General features: G+C 54.5%; 1 protein-coding gene across 2 annotated transcripts in view; it reads left to right on the top strand.

Annotated features, from left to right (window-relative positions):
- Vps35l (VPS35 endosomal protein sorting factor like) overlaps positions 1 to 19,370 on the top strand; it is a 99,421-nt gene that overhangs the window by 68,293 nt on the left and 11,758 nt on the right. For both annotated transcript variants that reach the window (XM_047533125.1, XM_047533126.1), the window contains exon 27: positions 12,331 to 12,470. In XM_047533125.1, the coding sequence (XP_047389081.1) occupies positions 12,331 to 12,470 (140 nt within the window). The remainder of the gene's footprint in view (positions 1 to 12,330; positions 12,471 to 19,370) is intronic.

The raw sequence follows: 19,370 nt of genomic DNA, 5'->3' as shown, positions 1-19,370 counted from the left end.
ACCTGAGCCAAGAGAATGCCTTCAGGTAGGTTCCCAGGGGTTTGGTGGAGGACACCCGGGCCGCCTGTGTCAGTGGCTTGTGCCAGGTGCCGCAGGGCACCCGTCCAGCAGGTCTGACCGCAGCGTCACAGAAACGCCTTGCAGCCTCGGTTGTGTGGCGGGCCCTCCGCACGCGTGGTCTCCGTTCGTCCTGCTGCAGCCACGCCTGTGCTTGGTGCCTCTTGCCCACATGGGAAACAGGCAGGGCCTGGGGAAGAAGCCTGGGTGGGCCCTCCAGTGAGGCTCTGAGCGCTCAGTCCCCGACTGACGTGCCGCTGTGCCCTTCAACCACCAGATATGTGGGGTACCTGCCAGGCAAGCGGTCAGAAGCATCACTGACCTCGGGAGGTCCCCGTGGGGCCACGTGAGGAGGGCAGAGGGGCTCACTGGTGTCTGCCCCGACCCAGCCTGGCAGGTGTGCTGCCGTTGGGCTTCACCACGTGCTGCGAGGACTCGGATGGGTCCTCTGGGTCCGGTGGGGAGTGTCCCTCACTCCCCTATTCCTTGGGCCCTCCATGGCTGCTCTGATGTCATCTGCTTCCTGATTCAAGCGGGAGCTGAACCCAGCACAGCCCTCTGGTGGTCAGAGCCTTCAGACATGTTTCCCTCCAGGAACCTCCTCCATCCGCCTGGTTTTGCTTGGCTCTGGGGAACTCCAGTTGTTTCCCAGCACACGTGGAATTAAACTGTGTCTCTGAGTGAGCCACGTGGCCTTTTTATGTTCTTTGAACCTACTAGGCTGCCTCCCAATTCAGAGCCATTGCGCTGGCTGTTCCCTCTTTCTAGAATGTTCTGATGAGCCACCCCTCCCTCTCCATCATGCTGTGCCCTCATCCTCAGTATTGCCATGGCTCACGAGCTGACATCTTACTGTTGGTTCACTTACTCATTGTCCTGGACACCTGTCCTCACTGTGTGGTGGTCAACGTGGAACTTTCTTCCAGACCTTGCTTTGGTAAGGATGATGGGTTAGCAAGAAACAAAACGAAAAAGAACAGCCGCCATCCAACACCTGTAGAAGTGAAAAGGAAAATTAGAAGGCACTGCCTTGGAGGTTGGAAATTCTGTCGTACAAACGGCTTCCCTCTTCAGTTCAGGAATGGAGACTGGGGGCCTTCCGGGCCTGAGTGCTCCTGCAGCCGGAGGGGGTCGTGGACTGCAAGCAGGGGCGCTGGAGGCCTAGACATTTCTTCTGCCAGCTTGACAAAAGCAGAACTGACTTGGAACTGGCTTGTCGGTTTCAGACAGGTTTATCAGGGTTATGACTGGAGCCCCTAAGGGCTTCATGCTCCCAGGGACAGAAAGCAAAGCAGAACCTCTCAAGCTAAATGCTCCTCTGTCACCAAAGGATTTGCTTAGCCTGCTGGGCATGGTGACATACAGGTAATCCTAGCAACTCTGGAAGCTGAGGCAGGAGGATTGCCAGTTTGGAGGCTAGCCTGGGCAACTTGGAAGACCCTGTTTGAAAATTTCTTCAAAAGGTCGGGGAGGTAGCTCAGTGGTAGGGCACTTGTTTAGCATGATGGAGCCCTGGGTTCAAAGCCTACCACTGCAGGAAAAGATAAAATAAAACAAAAACAGATGGGCCATTCCCAAGAACTGTTTGAAGAGGTGTTCTCTCTGCCACGCTGCCCTGGTCCACACCAAGGGACAGCCATGGAACGCCAGCCCCATACTCCAAACGCAGATAGACAGCAGCCACCTTGTGAAACTCCGGGTTCCCTGTCGGCCTCGCCCCTGGCCTTTAAGCTGCTGCCAGGGAGGGGGAAGGTGGTGTCCACTTCATGTTTAAAAATTTATCCGATGACTCCTACTTGAGTCTCTAAATGCAGGGGTGCTAACCTTAAAAGCCTATGATTGCTGTTCTGAAAGCCATGCCTAGCAATTGCTGGCCAAAATAAATAATGCGTTCAATTACTGAGAAGGGGAAGGCTAAATATAAATTAAGTGAGGCTTGTGGGGAGGGCCGCTCCTTTTGTCCCTGCACATCCTGGTCACAGAGCATCCCTCCCTGAACCCCCTCCCTGCCTGCCTAACCCAGCCGATGGCGTCTTCCTGGTCGCACTCAGCTTTGCCAGGTCTGGGTCCAGCCCAACAAAGAAACCCCTCGAGCCCTTGGGCAGGCCAGTGGGGTCGCTGAGGAAGGCCCAGTTCCGTCCTGCACGTGCACTGGTGCTGTGTGTCCGTGGCACCCGCGGGGTCTGCTGTGGTCTCGCCCGTCACCCCAGTGGACTTGGGAGCAGGAAGACTTGCAGTCAGGTGTTCAGTCACTGCTTCCCTCCCAGAGGTGGCCTAGAAATGCCTTTTTATCTTGCCTTCCAGCATCTGTACCAGATAACTTCCCGGCCATGTTTGTCAGTGGCTCTTTCTAGAAGATTATTACCAGGCCCCAGTGAGAGCACATTCTTTTGCCCTTTATTTTTACCTTTATTCCTTTATCTTTCCAGTTTCTAATCTCAAAAGGGGAGAGAGGGGCAGTTGAGAATTCAACCGACCACCGATGGAAAATATTTGGGGTGGTGGGTGGGGTGCTGCATCTGGACCAAACACCTGTAGACTTCTTTCTTGTCATTCCCCAGAAAACTACTACCTACCCAGCATTTATAGTATATGAGATATTGTGAGTGATCTAGCGATGGTTTGAAGCGTGTGAAGACGTGCACAGGTCGTGTGGAAACCGTGCACCAGTTTATATAAGCGACTAGAGCTTCGTGGATTTTGGTTTCTTCAGGTCCTGAACCAGTCCCTGCAGACGACTGTATTCTAGAACTGAAGTGGTGCTTAAGTGAGTCGTGATGAGCGGGTGTTTATGAGGAGGCACTGGGAGGGGAGAGGGAGGAGGGATTGGCACTCTAGGCAGAGGAGTGGCCTGAGCGAAGGCTTCCAGGTGTGTGTGGCTAACAGCCGGCCGTCAGGATGAGGCCCGGATGAGTGGGGACTTGAAAGCCTCCCGAATGTGGTCTCCCAGCCCACAGGAGCCAGAACTCTGGCCTTTCTGTGCCTCAGTCCCCGTCTGTAAGGTGGAGGCGATCAACAGTGGTACTTAGCTGTTGAAACCAGCTGAGGTAGTGGCCGCAGGCGCTTGGCCCGCTGGCTCCCAGTTGCGCTCTCTGGGCTCGCCCCTCAGCCGTGAAGCATGCTGGGGCTTTAGCACCCGGCGCATCAGCTCTGCCTGCGGAGTTCCCAGAGCCGAGTGGCTTCCTTGGGAACCTGTGGGAAAGCCAGCCTGTGCTTCAAGGCTGAACGGCTGAATTATGCTGGAAATAAAAAGATCTGCGGTTCCCCCAAGAGAGAACAGTAAAGCCCAGAGCGGCAAAACCAAGGACGGTTTTGGTTATTGTTACTGGTAGCAGCGCTTTTCCCGCCTCCCGATTCTGGGGATGGAACCCAGGGCCTTGGAGAACCGTCCCTGGCGCAGGCGGTGGAAGTTGGGTCAGTTTGTCCCGTTAGATGATCCGTCCTCAGGCCCCTCCTTGTCCCCGTTGTCCTCATCACGGTGGTGGTTTAACAGGCACTGTGTACAGAAGTGCCTGCCACCTGCCACACCAGCTTCAGGCAGGCCCGTCTGTTTTGCTCCTGTGTCACTGGCTCGTCACCCACCTCACGGGTGCTCAGTGCTGAGTGAATGGCAACCACAGATGGTAATGTCAGTATTCTTAGTAGTACTGGTAGAAAGGAAACGGTAACCTGTCACAGCAAAGGACGTGAGTACTAAGCAGTAGCTACTCAGAAGAGAGTCCCGCCAAAGCTGCTTAGTGGGACTAAATAATTTCATATTTACAGAGAAATCAGGTTCAAGTGTGCGCTCAGCCTCAGAGAGACGACGAGGAAGCTGCTGTGCAGCTTCGACCAATGAGCAACCTGGGAAGAGCAGTTCCCGGTGGCCCCTGCCAGGAAGCCACTGGTCACTCTGCACACATGGCGAAGGAAGTGGCAGGGACAGCAGCGCAGGAGAGAAGAACGTGCTCGCCCCTCTTCCAGAGAGTGAAGAGTGGCTCGTGAAGGAGGAGAACGGTTGCCACCCGCTTCCCAGGTCCTCGGGGTTCGCACATCCAGAACATCCTCTGGAGGGTCTGAGGTGACTGTCCCTCAGGCCCGAGGCCCCTCTGGCGAGTGCACGGAAGTGGCTGTTCTAGCTGGAACAGTTCACAGGTGGACAGGTGACAGAGCTCGTCCCCCTTCCCGTCTGCCCACATGCGGTGCAGCCGCCTCCGCGGTGCAGGGCCCGTCTGGATGCAGCCACGGCTGCGGCCCACGGCAGAGTGGGTTCCGCGGTCTCCCAGAAGCGCTCTCAACCTGTGACAGTACGCGGCTCCGGCTTCCCGCCTCCTGCCCGTGTTTCTGGTCTTTGCTTTTGACTCGAGCCTCTGTGCCAAGCTTTGCGCCAGGAGCAAGAACACCCGCAAGAGTCTGCCTGCTGCTGGGGCCGCTGCTCTGTTTGCCAGGCGTGTGGTAACGCCGGGCACCGTGCGCAGGAACAGCGCCGGGTGCTTCAGAGAAGTGGCCCTTGGCTTAGAAGGGCACAGAAGCCTTATAAATAAAGAGGTGACATCGAAGCGCCTGGGAGGTGGATGGCTGCCGCGAGTCCCGGCCTTCCAGGCTGAGTGAAGGCCAGCAGGTGGGAGCCGTCCTTCTGGAGGAGCGAGTGGGTCAAGTTAGAAGACAGAAAGCAGCACCTAGTTGTGCACGGAACCCGGCAGAGCAGCCTAGTTTTATTCTGTACGTGTTATTAGGTCTTTTATCTTTGGTTTACAGATGAGGAAACTGAGGCTCATGACTTGCCCAGGAGCGTTTGGCCAGCCAGCGACCTTTTCCCACATCAGGTGCTCTCAACCCCTGTGCCTCCTGGGCTGGGTTCGTGCCTCATACCTTAATCCAAAGTTTCATTTCTAAGCCCAGGTTCCTGTGGTGCTAATGACCATTTGTTATAAATTGAACACTAGATAAACTTACTAAGGAAACAACCAGAAGGGAGGTGAGGAATACTTAGTCCTTTCTGCTCAGGGAGTGTAGACCTCGTGTTCACAGAGAATTCACAGCCCTGTGGGCCCAGCAGGGGCGAGACAGAGGCACGCCCGCCCTGCAGCCCCGGGGAGTTCAGAGGCACAGCTGTCTGGCTCAGTGTGACAGCCCTCGACGATTCAGAGATGAAGACGGGGAGCCAGCGTTCAGGAGCCTCCTGTAATTCATATGTCCCAAGTGGACTTTTCACATTAAATATTGATTCTCAGAGTGAACATAAAGGGCGTGCTGTGTAAACCAGGCGGCAAAACCAAGGTTAGATCAAGCTGTCGATGGTAACAATTAAGCCATAATGAATGTGGTATGTAATTGTCCCTTGGCATCCAAACTTCTTCAAATCTTTTTATGTGTCACGGACATGAGCAGAACCCTGTGTCCATAAAGTACGTTCAAGGGATGGGAGTCTTCAACCCCTTGGGACACTTTTTGTTAGGAAATCGTGACCTTTCCATTCCTGCATTTCCCTGGACGAGGACAGCTGTCCACTGTCCAGCTGAGTTACTGAGGGGAACGCATGGAGGGCTGAAGGTCTGGGAGTGGAGCCAGTGACCTTTGAGGTCTTGCTGGGCCTGGGGAATGACGAGTGGCAGCAAAGGCACACACCTGTGCCCCCAGCTGCTCCAGCGACGATGCAGGAGGATTGCGTGTTTGAGGGCAGCCTGGCAACTTAGGGAGACTCCTCAGAAGGAGAAGGGCTGGGGTGTAGCTCAGTGGTAGCACACTCGCCCCTCGCGTGTGCTAGCCGTAGGTTCAGTCCCAGCATTGAAAAAAACAACCTATCAGCACTTACCTAAAGCGTCATTAAGCAGAACTCCAGCCTGAAGATGGACTGGGTGTCACTTCTTGACTGTGTCTTATGATTCGTGTCCTGAACCATATTCCACATCACCAGCACCAGGGACACAGAAGGATGAACCTCTTGTAGGTCATAGTTAAGTCCAAATTTATTTTATTATGTCCGAAGGATGTTTGGGGCTATTGTCCCATAGCTTGATGAAAATATCTAAATTTTTGATGATTTTTATTAAAAAATTGGAATGCTTATTTGAAAAAAAATCCAACAATACAGAAATGCAGGACTTTGAAAAAGTCCCCAAATAAGTATCCAATAATATGTTCTGTCTCTCCTCCCACTTCTTCCAAAAATCTAATGTCAATGTTTTGGACATTTTTCTCAATTTTTCCTTCTGTGGGTCCACTAAGATATCATTATTCTTGGATTCTCTCGGCCTCTCTGATCTGCCTGCCCGCACCTCCTCCCTCCTGTCTGTGTCCCATGTATCCATACCGTCCCGGCCTTAGAACAGAGATGAGGTCAAGGCTTCCACAGTGTTTTTCTTGAGCTTTTTTGGCTTATCATTAAGTCCTGGGCCCCCCACCTGGCGCCCCATGTCAAAGCCTACAGCTCCGCCCCGTGCCTTGTAATGGCTGTGCGGTGTCCTGTTTCTCTCTGGTGGGAGTGCTATAAATTAGTTCCCCCAAACCCCCTCCCTACTTTTTGCTAAAAAAAAGTTTCTTCTATTGAAAAACTATTTGGACTCTCCAGATTTTTGCTCCTGCAGACAATGAGCAAACCGGCATCTTAATTCCGAGCCTGTTCCAGCTTTCTGATGGCTGTCTGGTTGATGATGCCTCAGCTTCTTAGGACGTGAACCCCTGGTGTCGAGAGACATTCAAAGGCTTGGTACAGAACAGCAGCAGGGCTCTTCAGGCGGGCACATGGGATGCCAGGGGCTCTGAGCTCTCTGCAGGAGCCGGAGAGGCCCTGGAGCATAGTGTGCACCTTTTACATGCTCAAGTAAGAATCCTTGTAAGTGGGGTGTGGAGGGCTTGCACCCTGGAGTGTGACTCGCTCTGGAGGAGCTGATCAGAGAGGAACCTTCCTGCATTGGCTGTGCTGTGCAGGGCGGCATCCTGGTGGGTCCCACAGGCTGTGTCCCTGTGGGGCAGAGGCCTGGAGTGGTCCTCCCTTTGCTTAGTAGGAGTCGTAGGATGATATTCTTTATGAATGGGAGTCTGATTTCTCCTCGTTTGTCTAGATCTTTTTATTTATTTATTTTTTTAAAGCAAAGGCACGTGAAAAGTGTACTTTTTAAATTTTTGAAACAGGGTCTTGCCAAGTTGCTTAGGTTCTCGCTAAGTTACTGAGGCTGACCTTGAACTAGTGATCCTCCGGCCTCAGCCTCCCATGTCACTGCATGTGGCCCTGCATTCAGCTATTTAAAAAGAGATTTTTTTTTTTCCCAATCCATTTTATCCTGAATAATCTTACCCTGTCCTCTGCTGTTGACATCAGCCAGGCACAGTGGCATCCGCTTATAGTCCCAGCTGCTTGGCAAACTGGGGCGAGAGGATTACTTGAGCCCAGGAATTTGGGGCTAGCCTGGGCAACATAGCAAGACTCCCATCTCTTAAAAATGAAAATTAAAGGGCCGGGATGTAGCTCAGTGGTAGAACGCTTGCCTAGCACGTGGGAGGCCCTGGGGTCAATCCCAGTACCATAGGTGGGGAAATTTTTAAAAAATTTTTTTAAAAGAGAAAATATGATGTTGACGTATTCAGAGCTCTAAACTATGAGGAGAGCCTGATTTCATACGCCGTCAGATCTGGGTTGTAATTACGAAGCTCACACTGACAAGTCTCCCAGACAATATTTTCTATATGGGGCCTGTCTTCCGAGAATGGAAATAAAAAATCTGCTTTGAAGCCCGGCATGCCCAGGCCTGAGATAACTTTATTTTAGCTCCCTCCCGTAGAATAAAACCGGTGGGGCGGGTCAGAGGGCCAAGGGCAGGGGACAGAGCTGCTCTCCTTAATGAGACGTAATAATGGGCATGTTCTCTGGGCTACTCGGCAGCACACGTAAATAGAAAACGTAATGGTCTTCCAAGTGGCTCGGACAGTTGTAGCTCCCACTGAGGAGACTCTCGGTTCACGGTGTCCTGAGGTTTTTCTGGAGAGCAAAGCCCACCAGACGTGGGCAGTGGGCTCTTCCTGCAGACGGGACAGCCAGGCACCCGCCTCTGCTGAGCGGTGACGTGAGGGACAGCTCAGCGCGCTCTCAGCGTGGTAAAGGGACCTGAGATAAAAACGACCGTTGAACTGTGCAGTTCCGTGGCAGTGAGTGCCTTGTGACACTGCAGGGTCACCAGTGTCCCTCCAGAGAGTCCCATTCCCCCGACAGAATGAGAACGGTAGCTTCCGTTCCCTCCCTCCCTGGTCTGCTCCGCGCCTGCCCCTTGCAGGCACCGCTCCCGGGACGCGGATCCGAGGGCTGCTTTTCTCGGCATGGTGTCCCCGCTCCATCCGCGTCGTGGGGTGTGTCAGATCCCATTCCCTTCTGAGGCGTGAGGTTCCGTTTCATGGTCGGGCCACGTTCTACCTGTTCGTCTGCCGACGGGCGCTTTGCTCTTGGCCGTTGTGATGACGGTCATGATCCCCGGGTCCCGCTACCCGGGTCCCTGCTTTCCCTTACGTGGGGCGAGCTCCGGAAGGGAATTGCCGATCAGACAGCAGTTCCGGGGGTGACTTTGAGGAAGAACTGCCTGCTTCCCACAGCAGCCACCCGTTCTGCATCCCGCCAGCAGGCCGCCAGGTGCCCAGTTCTCGCCACTTGCCCACACTGTCATTTGTTGGGTGTGTGGCTGCCCCCGGTGTGAAGTGGATTTGACCCACACTCCTAAGACCCGCAGTGGGGAGCACCTTCCACGCGCGTTGAGCCGTCTTCCCTGGAGAAACGTCGGCCGCACTTCCTTGCCCGTTTCTGAATTGGGTTGTTTGCTTTTCGTTTTTAGCTTTCAAGGTTTCCTCTCATCTGGTTCTTAAGGGGTGGTGAGCTCAGCTGGTGAGTTGAGTTCAGTGCCTTTTGCTTGAAATATGGGGTCACTGGAAGGGAGGACCTTTACACTGTGAAGCTCGGTAGACTCCAGTCAAAGGCAGCTGAATCTTTGCCATCTCTCTCCCTCGGAGGCTGGTGGAGGGCGCGTCCTTCTTAGACGGGGCTCCCTCCTGCCCAGACTGGCTGGACCCTGCGATCGCCCTGCCTCAGCCCCTGAGAAACTGGGATTACAGGCCTGCGCCGCCACGCCCAGCCTGACGCTGCCTGTTCTTACATATTTATGCCCAGCCTATTTCCCAACTTGATTTTTAGATGATTTTTACACTGAAAGACTTAAAATTTTTTTTTAGTTGTAGATGGACACAATACCTTGCTTTTGTTTATTTTTGTGTGGTGCTGAGGATCCAACCAGTGCCTCACATATGCTAGGCAGTGCTCTACCACTGACCCACACCCCAGCCCCTGCACTAAAAGAATTTTGATGTGATAAAGCCACATATCACAAACACCCAGGTAAGGGCTGGAGAAGAATTAAATCAGAAATGTAGGCTGAGGTGGGCAACATCAGGGCTGGGTTTCCTTTCCCAACCAAAGAGGGAAAACTAACCCTGAGCTTCCCAGCAGTCAAAGCAAAGAGAGAAAGCAACACGCCACACACATTAAAAAAGATACACATTCATCAGGAAGGCTGACTCTGTCGCCCCTTGGGTTTGACAGGAGTCACCGCACAGAGACCTTGAGAGAGGCCACTGGCTTTGCAGTCTGACCTGGCTTCAAATTCAGTTAGGTGTGAAAACGAGAAATGACCCCTCATGGCGCCTTGACCCTTATGTGCAAGGAGAGCTTGTGTCTCTGCCCAGTGCCTGGCTTGTGTCCCCTGGGGTGTCTCCTGCTGCCCACCGCGTCTGTTCCTCCCGCTCTGCCTCTTCATCGCCTCGACCACATGCCTGGCGGCTTTGGATCACCTCCTTGGTGTTTGCTCTGGGCAAGCAAACAGATTTCCCATGCCCTCCCCTCTCTGTTGTGACCTACGTTTCTTTTTTTATTTCTTACTCTTTTTTTTTAAATTTACCCTTCGAACCATTTTAAGTGTTAGATTTTGTGGTGTTACCTATACGGTTTTCACATTGTGGATAGCAGATCTCTAGGACTTTCCATCTTGTGAAACCTACTCACCTTTTCCCAACCATGAATCCCTGCCCCCTCACACCTTAGACAGCAGCCTCCACGTGCCCTTCCCCTGGTGTCACCGTTCTGCCTTGTTTGCATGTTGATGACTCCAACTGCCTCATGAAAGTGGAATCACACAGGATCCTGCACTGGCTTATTCCACTCGGCATCCTGCCTCCAAGGTTCTTCCCTGCTGTGCTGTATTATAGGATTTCCTTTTTAAAGGCTGACTAATATTCCACATGTATAGATATTTGCTTCCACCTCTTGGCCATTGTGAAGGATGCTGCAGTGAAGGTGAATGTGCAGATCTTTGAGATGCTGCTACTGGATCCTGGGGTCATTCTATGTTTAGTGTTCTGAGAACCTGAATGTTGTTTCCCATAGCAACTGTACCTTCGTGCATTTCTACCATTAGTGCTCGAGGGATCCAGTTTCTCCAACAACACTTTTTTCTTCCGCTTTGATACAAGCCATCTTACTGAGCATGAAGCGACCTCATTGTGGCTTTGGTTTGCATTTCCCTGGTTGGTGATGTTGAGCATTTCTTCATGTGATTGTTATGCATCTCCTTTGGTCAGGTTTGTTCTGGTTCTTTGCAGTTTTTTAACCAGGTTTCCTTTTTGTCATCATTGAGTTGTAAGAGTCCTTCATATGTTCTGAATCGACCTCTTATCAGATTATTGGACTCACAGGTATGTGTTTCTTTATTAAAAAAACATGTCGCTTGACTGAGCGACAGTGGGGGTGGTGACCTTTGAACCCGCTCGACTCTCTCCTGGGAGAGATTTAACGCCTGGGTGGGTTTAAGCTGCCGCTGGGACGTGGTCACAGCTGTCCTCCAGGACTGTTAGAACGTGAGCCTCTGACAGGCGGGGCCCAGGAGCTCCTGAGGTCCCAGAGCAGTGCCGTCCACTGCCGTCTGTGGACGAGGTAGAGGACCCGGCAGCCTCCGTCCTGCGAGCTGATCTACTGGGACCATCAAGTGCCTCTTCCCTGAGCCCCGTGTTCAGTCTCGGCCCCAGGAAGACCGAGCTCAGCTGCTTCGTTTCTCCCCTAAAGGACAGCGCAGGCTCTGGGCAGGGGTGTCAATCGGCGCGGCCACGTGGGTCCACATTCCTGCTTCACTCTGCTGTCCCCACCCCCTCCAGGCGTCCACAGGCACTGTGTGTGTCCTGTTCCCAGCCTGTGAACAGCTCTGCTCAGGAGAACGTGGAACGGCTGAGGGCGCGGGACCCGGGAGGCAGCCCGGCGGACGCTTCCAGGGCAGAGCTGGCCGCGTGCAGAGGCTCCGTGAAGAGCGTCTCCCGGGCGGGTCTCCTTCTCCCTTCGAAGAGGACAGGGTGAACCCCACGTGGCCACGGCAGTGTCCTCTCTGCTCCACTGGCCCTCGTTCCGCAGTGGAAGTGGATCTGGACCATGAGCCCGTTTGCTCTCGGGTAGTTTAAGGTCTCAGCGTCGGGTCTGCTCTGACCTTGAGGCTTTTTCTCACAGTCGATACTCTGGCAGTTCTAGAAAGTTCTCCCTCTCTGTCTCCCCTCCGCCTCCAGCCTGCCCCTGCGCCTTCCTTCTCTGGGCTCCCCCTTTTTCCTTTCCTTCTTCCCATCTTTTGAAGCCTTCTTGTTTTACCGATTGGTTCACATCTCTTAAAATATTTTCATTTCTCAAATGATTCTCTGGAACCGTTAGGTAGTCAGAGCCTCGAAAAGTGCGTGCGTGTTTGTGTACCTGTGATCACGTGTGTGCGTGTGTGCGTTGCTCAGACACGTCAGCGGCTCTTCCCTTAATGAAATGGCACTAAAGACGACCCAGGGTTTCGCGGTGGCTCCACCACGCGTGCTGGGACCTCCCGTGGACGCGGGCACTGTGCTGGGCGGGTCCCTCCTCGCCCCACTCCCGTTTCCCCTCCGTGGAGTGGCCCTGCTGCAGTGCCTGCCTCGCCTGGTGGCCGTGGGGTCCACTGAGCCATCCCAGGCTGGGCCCTCAGCGCGGGCGCCGGGCCACTCCGACCTCTCTGTGAGAGGCCTCGCTGCCGTCCTCGCTGCTCCGAAGGCAGTGGAGCCCCGGTGCTGCCAGCAGCAGCTTCTCGTGGGGTGTCCTGCCAGGTCCTCTCCGGTTTGCTGCCCCCTCCACTAGGCCCCAGCAGTGCTGCCCTCAGTGTGGCCCGAGTTCCAGGGGACGCTCAGGACACCCTCCAGGCCCTGGGGGGGAGCCAGCCCTGACTCCCGGGTCCTCAGTCTGATCCTCCTTGCCCCCCACAGCTGATGCTTTCTTCAAAGCTGCCATAAGCCTCGTCCCGGAAGTTCCCAAGATGATAAATATCGATGGGAAGATGCGGCCGTCGGAGTCCTTCCTGCTCGAATTCCTCTGCAATTTCTTCTCCACGCTGCTGATCGTCCCGGTAGGTCTCCCCACCTGAGCCGCCGGCACCTTCTCTCTCCACCTGTGTTGATGGTTTTCTGAGCCCGAGAGCAGGTGTCCTGCCTGGTTTCTCTGCTGGTTCCTGGTTGACCATGGGAGTTGCTCCAGTCTGTGCCCATGGAGTGTGATCCATCCCAGTACCACAAGTCAGGAAGCTTACATCTCTCACTGTTCCGCAGGCTGGAGGCCTGAGGTCTAGCACCAGCTGGATTCTGGTGGGAACCCTCTTCCAGGGTGCAGACAGCCATATTTTGGTCCTCCTCGCGTGGCAGGAAGAGAAAGCCAGGGCGCTCTCAGCCTTGTGGGTGATTGGTCTTCTGGGACCTAAGTACCTCCTAAAGGCCCCTCTGAATATCATGGCCTTGGGCCTAGGGTTTGCCATGGACTTGGGGAGGACACACGTGCAGTCCGTCTGCTCTCGGTTGCTGAGGCAGGAAGCTTAGGTGGAGGGCCTAGCCCAGGAGCTCCGAGGCTGGATGGACCCCTGCCTCCTCCTCCCAGCTCTGCCGTCCAGGCAAGTACTTGATCTTCCTGGGAGGCTGATCCTCACGCGTAAAATGGGGCAAATAGAGTTCCTACCTCTCTGGGTGGCCGTCCGGATTAGTCCGTGAACACAGTGCTGCTACGTGGTAAGTCTCAGCACAGTGAACGAAAGAAAGCTTTGGACAGCAAGAAACTGAAACAAGAGGCAGAGGGCCAAAGGACACTGTCGGAAGGACGCTGGGTTTCGTGGGGAACGTAGAAGATGAGCAGCCAGGCCCCTTCGGGGACCCAGCAGGACCAGTTCCGGACCATCTCCCTAGCTGGCGTTCTTAGCCCAGGGTCCGAATCCAGGGCCTCTGCTCCCTGAGGGGTCTGACAGTGACCTGGATCTGGGTGAGGAGAAAGCATGACCTCTTCATTTTGTCACCAAGCTGTGACTGGATCTTGCCTTTTACCCAGTTGTGAACTTTGGGCAGCAACCACAGGGGTTGTGGCTGTAGCTGCACTTTGTCATGAAAAGAAATCAAGTATTTCCATATCACCTTTCAGGTGTGAAAGACGTTTCCAGAGATTATTGAGGCTGTTCTTCCTAAAGAAGCGCAGCAGAAATTCGGCCTTTTCCAGTCACAAAGAATCAGCATCAAAAGGCATTGAAAACTATTTCCAGAACTGCGTTCAGCGTGATGGGCTTCTGTTGTAGTCGTACATACTTGTCTTCTGTATTAGAAGTAGTATTCCCAGGAGGCCGCAGGGTCTCCCGGCTGCCGCAGGGTCCGTGACACAGGGCGGGTTGAGAACCAGGGTCAGTGAAGGTGCATTGGATTCAGTAGATGCTCATTAAAATGCTGCTTCTGGGACCTCTCGGCCGAGTGGGTTGGGGCAGGCCCCCGCCTTGGCCATTTTGAAGCCCCTCAGTCACTCAGGCCCAGGAGATCTAGGCTGGCCTTCGGAGAAACGTGACTCTGAACCTGGGCTGTGCAAGCCACCTGCCCATGGGCGCGGGGCTCCTGTTCAGGGTGATGAATGTTCTGGAATTGAGCGTGACGTCTGCAGCTCTGTGAGCGCACCGACAATGGTCGGGCTGTGCATTGTGACGGGGCCATTGTCTGCCATGTGGATTACACATATCTCAGCAAAGTCCAGAAAACAAAAAGCCTCCCAGCTGCAACTCTCTCCATCGACCCCGGGTTCTCAGGGGAGGGGGCAGGAGGCCCCTGCAGGTGGGTAGGCCACGCTCCAGGAGGGGGTTCCTGAGTCAGGGGGCAGAGCTGCAGGGCCCTGCACGGTGTCCTCTGCTGCTTGGAGTGCTTTCCATCTCCCTGGGTGCTGTCTGGCCAGTGCCCCTCCTTGTTGGGCAGTCCAGTTATTTGTCACATGAGAGGACAAAAGAGGAAATGCCAGTGTTGGTGGTCGGCTGGTTGGATGTGCTTACCGTCTGTGCATGGGGTTTTCTGGAGTCTTCCGAGAGCCTGTCCGCAGTCAGAAACTTAAGTTCAGTTCTGGTATTAGACCTCGCAGCTCTGGGACCTTGGGGGTGTTTTGTGACCCTCAGCCTTGCTTGTCACCTTTCTATGATGTCCCAAAGCACCCACCTTGCAGGGCAGCTGCGAGGGTTGAATGCCTTGCTGCTGTGGAAGCCTCGTAGGCCGGGCCCTCCGTCCTGGGACTGCACACCAGGGCCCTCCGTCCTGGGACTGCACACCAGGGCGGGTCCAGCCTGGCCTCACGTGGAGACAGCGCCCCAGGAGGGAGGTGCCTGCATTTAAAACATGGCAGTCCACTGAGAACCCGGATTTGTGGCTCCCTTTAGAAAGTCGGTTCCTGCCAGTGGGGCCACATTCCATGACCTGGCCACTTGGCCACAGCCAGGAGCAGCCGCCCTGTGCAGGTGGGTCTCCATCTCTAGCTCCTCTGGTGCCTCCGGACCCATTAAACCCATTGCTGTTGCCCGCCTGGCCCTTAGGCATCTTGGGAATGGCCTCTGCTCTCAAGGTTTTAGTTGTTGTTGCTGATATAAACGCGGGTTCTTCGGCTGGGATTAGTAATAAGGCAAAGACTAGCAGCCGTCCTGACCCCTGTCTGGTGTCCACTGCTGCTCTGAAGCCCTTCATGAGCAGTCGGGCTCTGGGAACCCTCCCCCAACCCCCACAAGCCAGGATTATCGAACCTTTTCCACTCAGGAGAACCCAAAATGGGAAAGGTCACAAAGGTGCCTCAGGCTGCACGGCTAGTAAGTAGCAGAGCAAGATTTGAACCTGGGTCTGGCATGTCCTGCATGAGCTGAGCTCAGCCTGTTTGCAGTCTGCCGTGTCTGCTCACTGTCGTGAGGGATCAGGGCCCACGATCCATCCCGGGAGATACAGCACTGGCTCAGGAGCCCCCCTCTGTTTGCTTTCTGTTGTCTGCATCAGCCTCAGGCCAAAACTATTAAATGAAAACGTTCAGAAAAGAATAACTGAAGTTTAAAATCGAGGGCCATTCCTGGAAGTGTGATGCGGTCACCCCACTCTGCCTGGGAGGCGAGTTGTCCCTCCGCAGTGTGTCCACGCTGTCCGAGCTGCGCGCTCTGCAGCCGCTTCGCCTGTTTCAGACCCCCGTCTGGCATTACGGTGCCTGTGGTCAAGTCACCTTCTTTTACTTAATAATGACCCAAAGCACGAGAGGCACGATGCTGGTGGTTTGCATGTGCCGCAGAGAAGCTGTAAAGAGCTTTAAGTGAAAAAATGAACGATATTAAAAGGAAAGAAAAGTGTTTGTAACCTATTACTATATATCGTCTATTTTATTATTTTTAGTTTCTTACCGTATCTAATTTATAAAATTATTTATTGTAAGCATACAGGAAAAGGCAGTGTATACGGGGCCAGGTGCTGTGGCTGGTGTCAGGCCCCCTGGGGGTCTGGGCACACCCCCTGGACGAGGGGAACCCTGTAACTACTGGCTGGCTTTGTGGGTCCATCAGGATCTTCAGGCTGAGAAGCCACGTCTGAGTCAGGACAGCTGGCACGTGCCACCTGTGCTGGGTTGACGGTTACCTTTCGCTCCACAACTTTTTTTAATTGGTTCTTTTTAGTTACACGTGACGGTGGAATCCATTTTGACATGATTATACAAGCCAATCCTTCCTCCTTTCCCTTTGCTATCTTCCTACCATTTATTCATAACCACAACTTAAAATTCAGATTTTATTTTAATGCGGTAAGACCACACGAGAGCTACCATTTTTTTTAAAAGTCGTAGATGGACATGATACCTATATTTTATTTATTTATTTTTATGTGGTGCTGAGAATTAAACCCAGCGCCTCACATGTCCCAGGCAAGTGCTCCACCACTGAGCCCCAGCCCCAACCCAAGATCTACCCTTTTAAACTTAGTTTTAGCAAGTGTTTAAGGGCACATACAGTATCACTGGTTGCAGGTACAGGTGTCCAGCAGGTGCCTAGAACTTGTTCACCTTGCTTGAGGGAAACTGCCCATCGAGTAGTAACCCAGTCCCTCCTCCCCACCTGTGCAACCACCGTTCACTCTCCCTGGTTCCCCAAGAGTGGACTCATGCAGCCTTGGTCCTTCTGACACTGGCCTATGGGACCTGTGTCACCCCCAGGGTGCAGACTGGCTGACACATACTGCAGACTTCCTCATTTTTTAAGGCTAAATAGTACTCCAGGGTATTGGTAGACCACCTTATGCATTCATCTGTGGCCCCCGTAGGTGGCTTCCCCGTCGGGCCATTCTGATAGTGCCACAGTATACACATGTGTGCCCAGATCTCTCAAGCATCTGCTTTCTTTGGGGCATACACATTTCCACCAACTGTGCTCAGCCTTTTTAAAAGGATGCTTTGAAAAGCTTTGATTTGTTTCTTTTGCTTAGAAAAGATGTAGGTGGTTTTCAACCCGATAAAGTTCCTGGCCTGCTTTGTTCGTATTTCTGATGGAGCGGTGGCGTTCCCAGCGTGGTCCCCTGCTCTGCTTGGCGAGCTTTCGGAGCACTCTGAAGCAGTCTGCCTTGGGGCCCGCCTCTTGGTGACCACTCTGTTGCAGAACGGTCTCTCTGTACTTGAGCTGACACATTTCATGGAGCAACATTTGGTTAGTCACATGAAGTAGAATTGACCCAGGAGTTTGGCGTCCGTTTCAGGCCTCACTTGGATTCAGCTGCAGTTTGTAGGTAATGGACATCCTCCTCCCCAGTTCTCTGGCGCTCTTTGTGGATGCTGCAGCAGGGAGATGTCTCTTATCCTTCTTTTCCTCGTGAGAGGGTCCAGCCACATGCCCAGTGAGGTGTCCAGGTGCTGAGCTGCGCTTCTTCAGCCTGTTCCACGGACGTCTTTGATCTGGGAACTGAGACGTGCCCGAGGGAAAGGGACCTCGCTTCAAGAGTCTCGGTACCAAGCCCACACTCAGCGCCGTCCGTAGGAGTGCCGTGAAGAGCTGCAGGGACCTCGAGCCCCAGCAGAGGTTCCCGAGAAGGTGCCACTCGAGCCGAGGTCTGAAGGAGGCGGCCCACGAGGCTATCGCGTGCTTGGGGAAGAGGAGAGGGCGCAGCGTTGGGGGCCTGGGGTGCAGAGAGCCCCGTGCACAGAGGGGCTGGGCGAGAGCCCCGGGAGGCGCCAGATCCCTGGGGGCAGGGCTGGAGCTGGCAGACCCCAGCAGCTGGCAGTCCGTCTCCCCTTCGCTGTCCCCGTCCTCCCTCCACAGGGCCCCTACTTTCCTTTTCTGCTCTTCTCCGGGCCTGTTTGTATCTGGCTCCTTTGCTCGAGGGTCCTTAATCGTATGTGCCTCTTACAGCGACCCCATCAGCAGGAGCCGCGAACATTCGGCCAGCGTAGGCCTGTGTTATGCTTATTTCAGAGCAGTGGAGGCAGTTAGAGGGTCACCAGCCAGGAGGTGGCCCGCCAGGATCTCCTGCTCTGCCGCCATCTTTGCTGCCTCCCATCTGGGCTTCCTGGAGCCGGACACTTGCTTCTCGGGTATTCCTTTTCCTGAGGAGTGGGGCGCAGACTGGGGACCCAGAGGACCCTGCTGGTGCTGGAGGCAGCTGGGTGCCCCGTGGGAGCCGCCTGGGAAGTGTCCTTGCCGGGGAAGGTGGGGAACGTTTCCCCCTGAAAGTGCCGTCTGTATCCAGACCTTTCTTCTTTAAAAAAAAAAAAAAAAAAAAAAGCCTCGCTTCAGTTGGCATTGAGCCACCAATGTGGCTTTTTTTTAAACACCAGAAGCACCGAGGCATGGGAGTCGCATGGAGAACCCGCCTGCACACGTGTGGGAACGATGTCTCCCGTAGAAGCGCGTGGCAGTGGCTCCTACGAACCTTCAGTTCCACGTTGCCCCTCGTTCCACCTTCTTGCAAGTGTCACTACGGGGCTGGGGGTGGCTCAGGGTGGGGCCCCTGCCTAGCCTATGAGGCACTGGGTTCGATCCTCAGTGCCACATAAAAATAAATGAAGGTATCGGTCCACCAACCACTTGAAAAATGCAAAAAAGAAAAAATACTAGAACACTCGGATTGCTACCCACAGGGCAGATCCTAGACAAGATGCGTCTGAACACCCTCACGGCAGAGCAGGTAGCTGGTGAGGAGGAGCTTGAGCAGAGGCAGGTGGCGCTGAGTTACCTGTGGAGACCGGCTGAGCGGGAGTAGCCGTGGCCCGGACAGTGGGATGTGGGGATGCGGCTGCGGCGTCAGACCTGGAGCATCACGTGTCCCCTCCTGCTAATACGGCAGGGCGGTTCTGCAGGTGTTGACTGTAGGAAGCGTCCTGCGACCTGTGCACACATCCATCACCGCCTCAGCACTTCCCGCACTCCACACTTGCTTCCGGGTAGGGGACAGGGGACGTGCCTCTGAAGGGAGGCGGTGTAACACAGGACCCACGGTTAGCAGTGTCTTCTCTGGAGCCAGACTGCTAGGGCTCCAGTCTCAGGTTCTGCATGTCCCTCAGGGTGACCTGGGGCCACTTGCCCTCTCTGTGGCTCACTTCCTGTCTGTGAAATGGGCGTTCTTAATCTTGAAGAGCTGCAGTTGCTGTTCTCGTTTTGTCCTGTTCTGTGCTGGGGAGACTTGCCTCTGGGGACTGTGTCCCCACCAGCCTTCCTCCCCGCTTCCACCCCGTTCAGCCAGGAGGAGGCACGGCTGCAGATCGGGGACAGGGGAGGACGGGGTTGGGGTATCCATCCCCTCGCTCACCGGGCCATGCTCCTTGGCAGTGGCTTCGTTCTTCCACCGAAGGCCGCCTCTGTCCAGATGGCCACCCCAGTTGATGCCTGGCGGGTCCCAGCACTACCGCACCGGGGTCTTTGGCCCTGAGGGCAGGACCAGCGCCCTGTTGCCGGCCCTGGTGCCGCACGTGCGCCAGCTCCTTCACACTGGGCCTGGCCCTCCAGAGCTGCTTCATT

This window comes from Sciurus carolinensis, chromosome 18 (assembly GCF_902686445.1).
Source record: "Sciurus carolinensis chromosome 18, mSciCar1.2, whole genome shotgun sequence".
Taxonomy (NCBI): Eukaryota; Metazoa; Chordata; class Mammalia; order Rodentia; family Sciuridae; genus Sciurus; species Sciurus carolinensis.
Note: the sequence above shows the minus strand (reverse complement) of the source record. Positions and strands in the feature narration are given on the sequence as shown.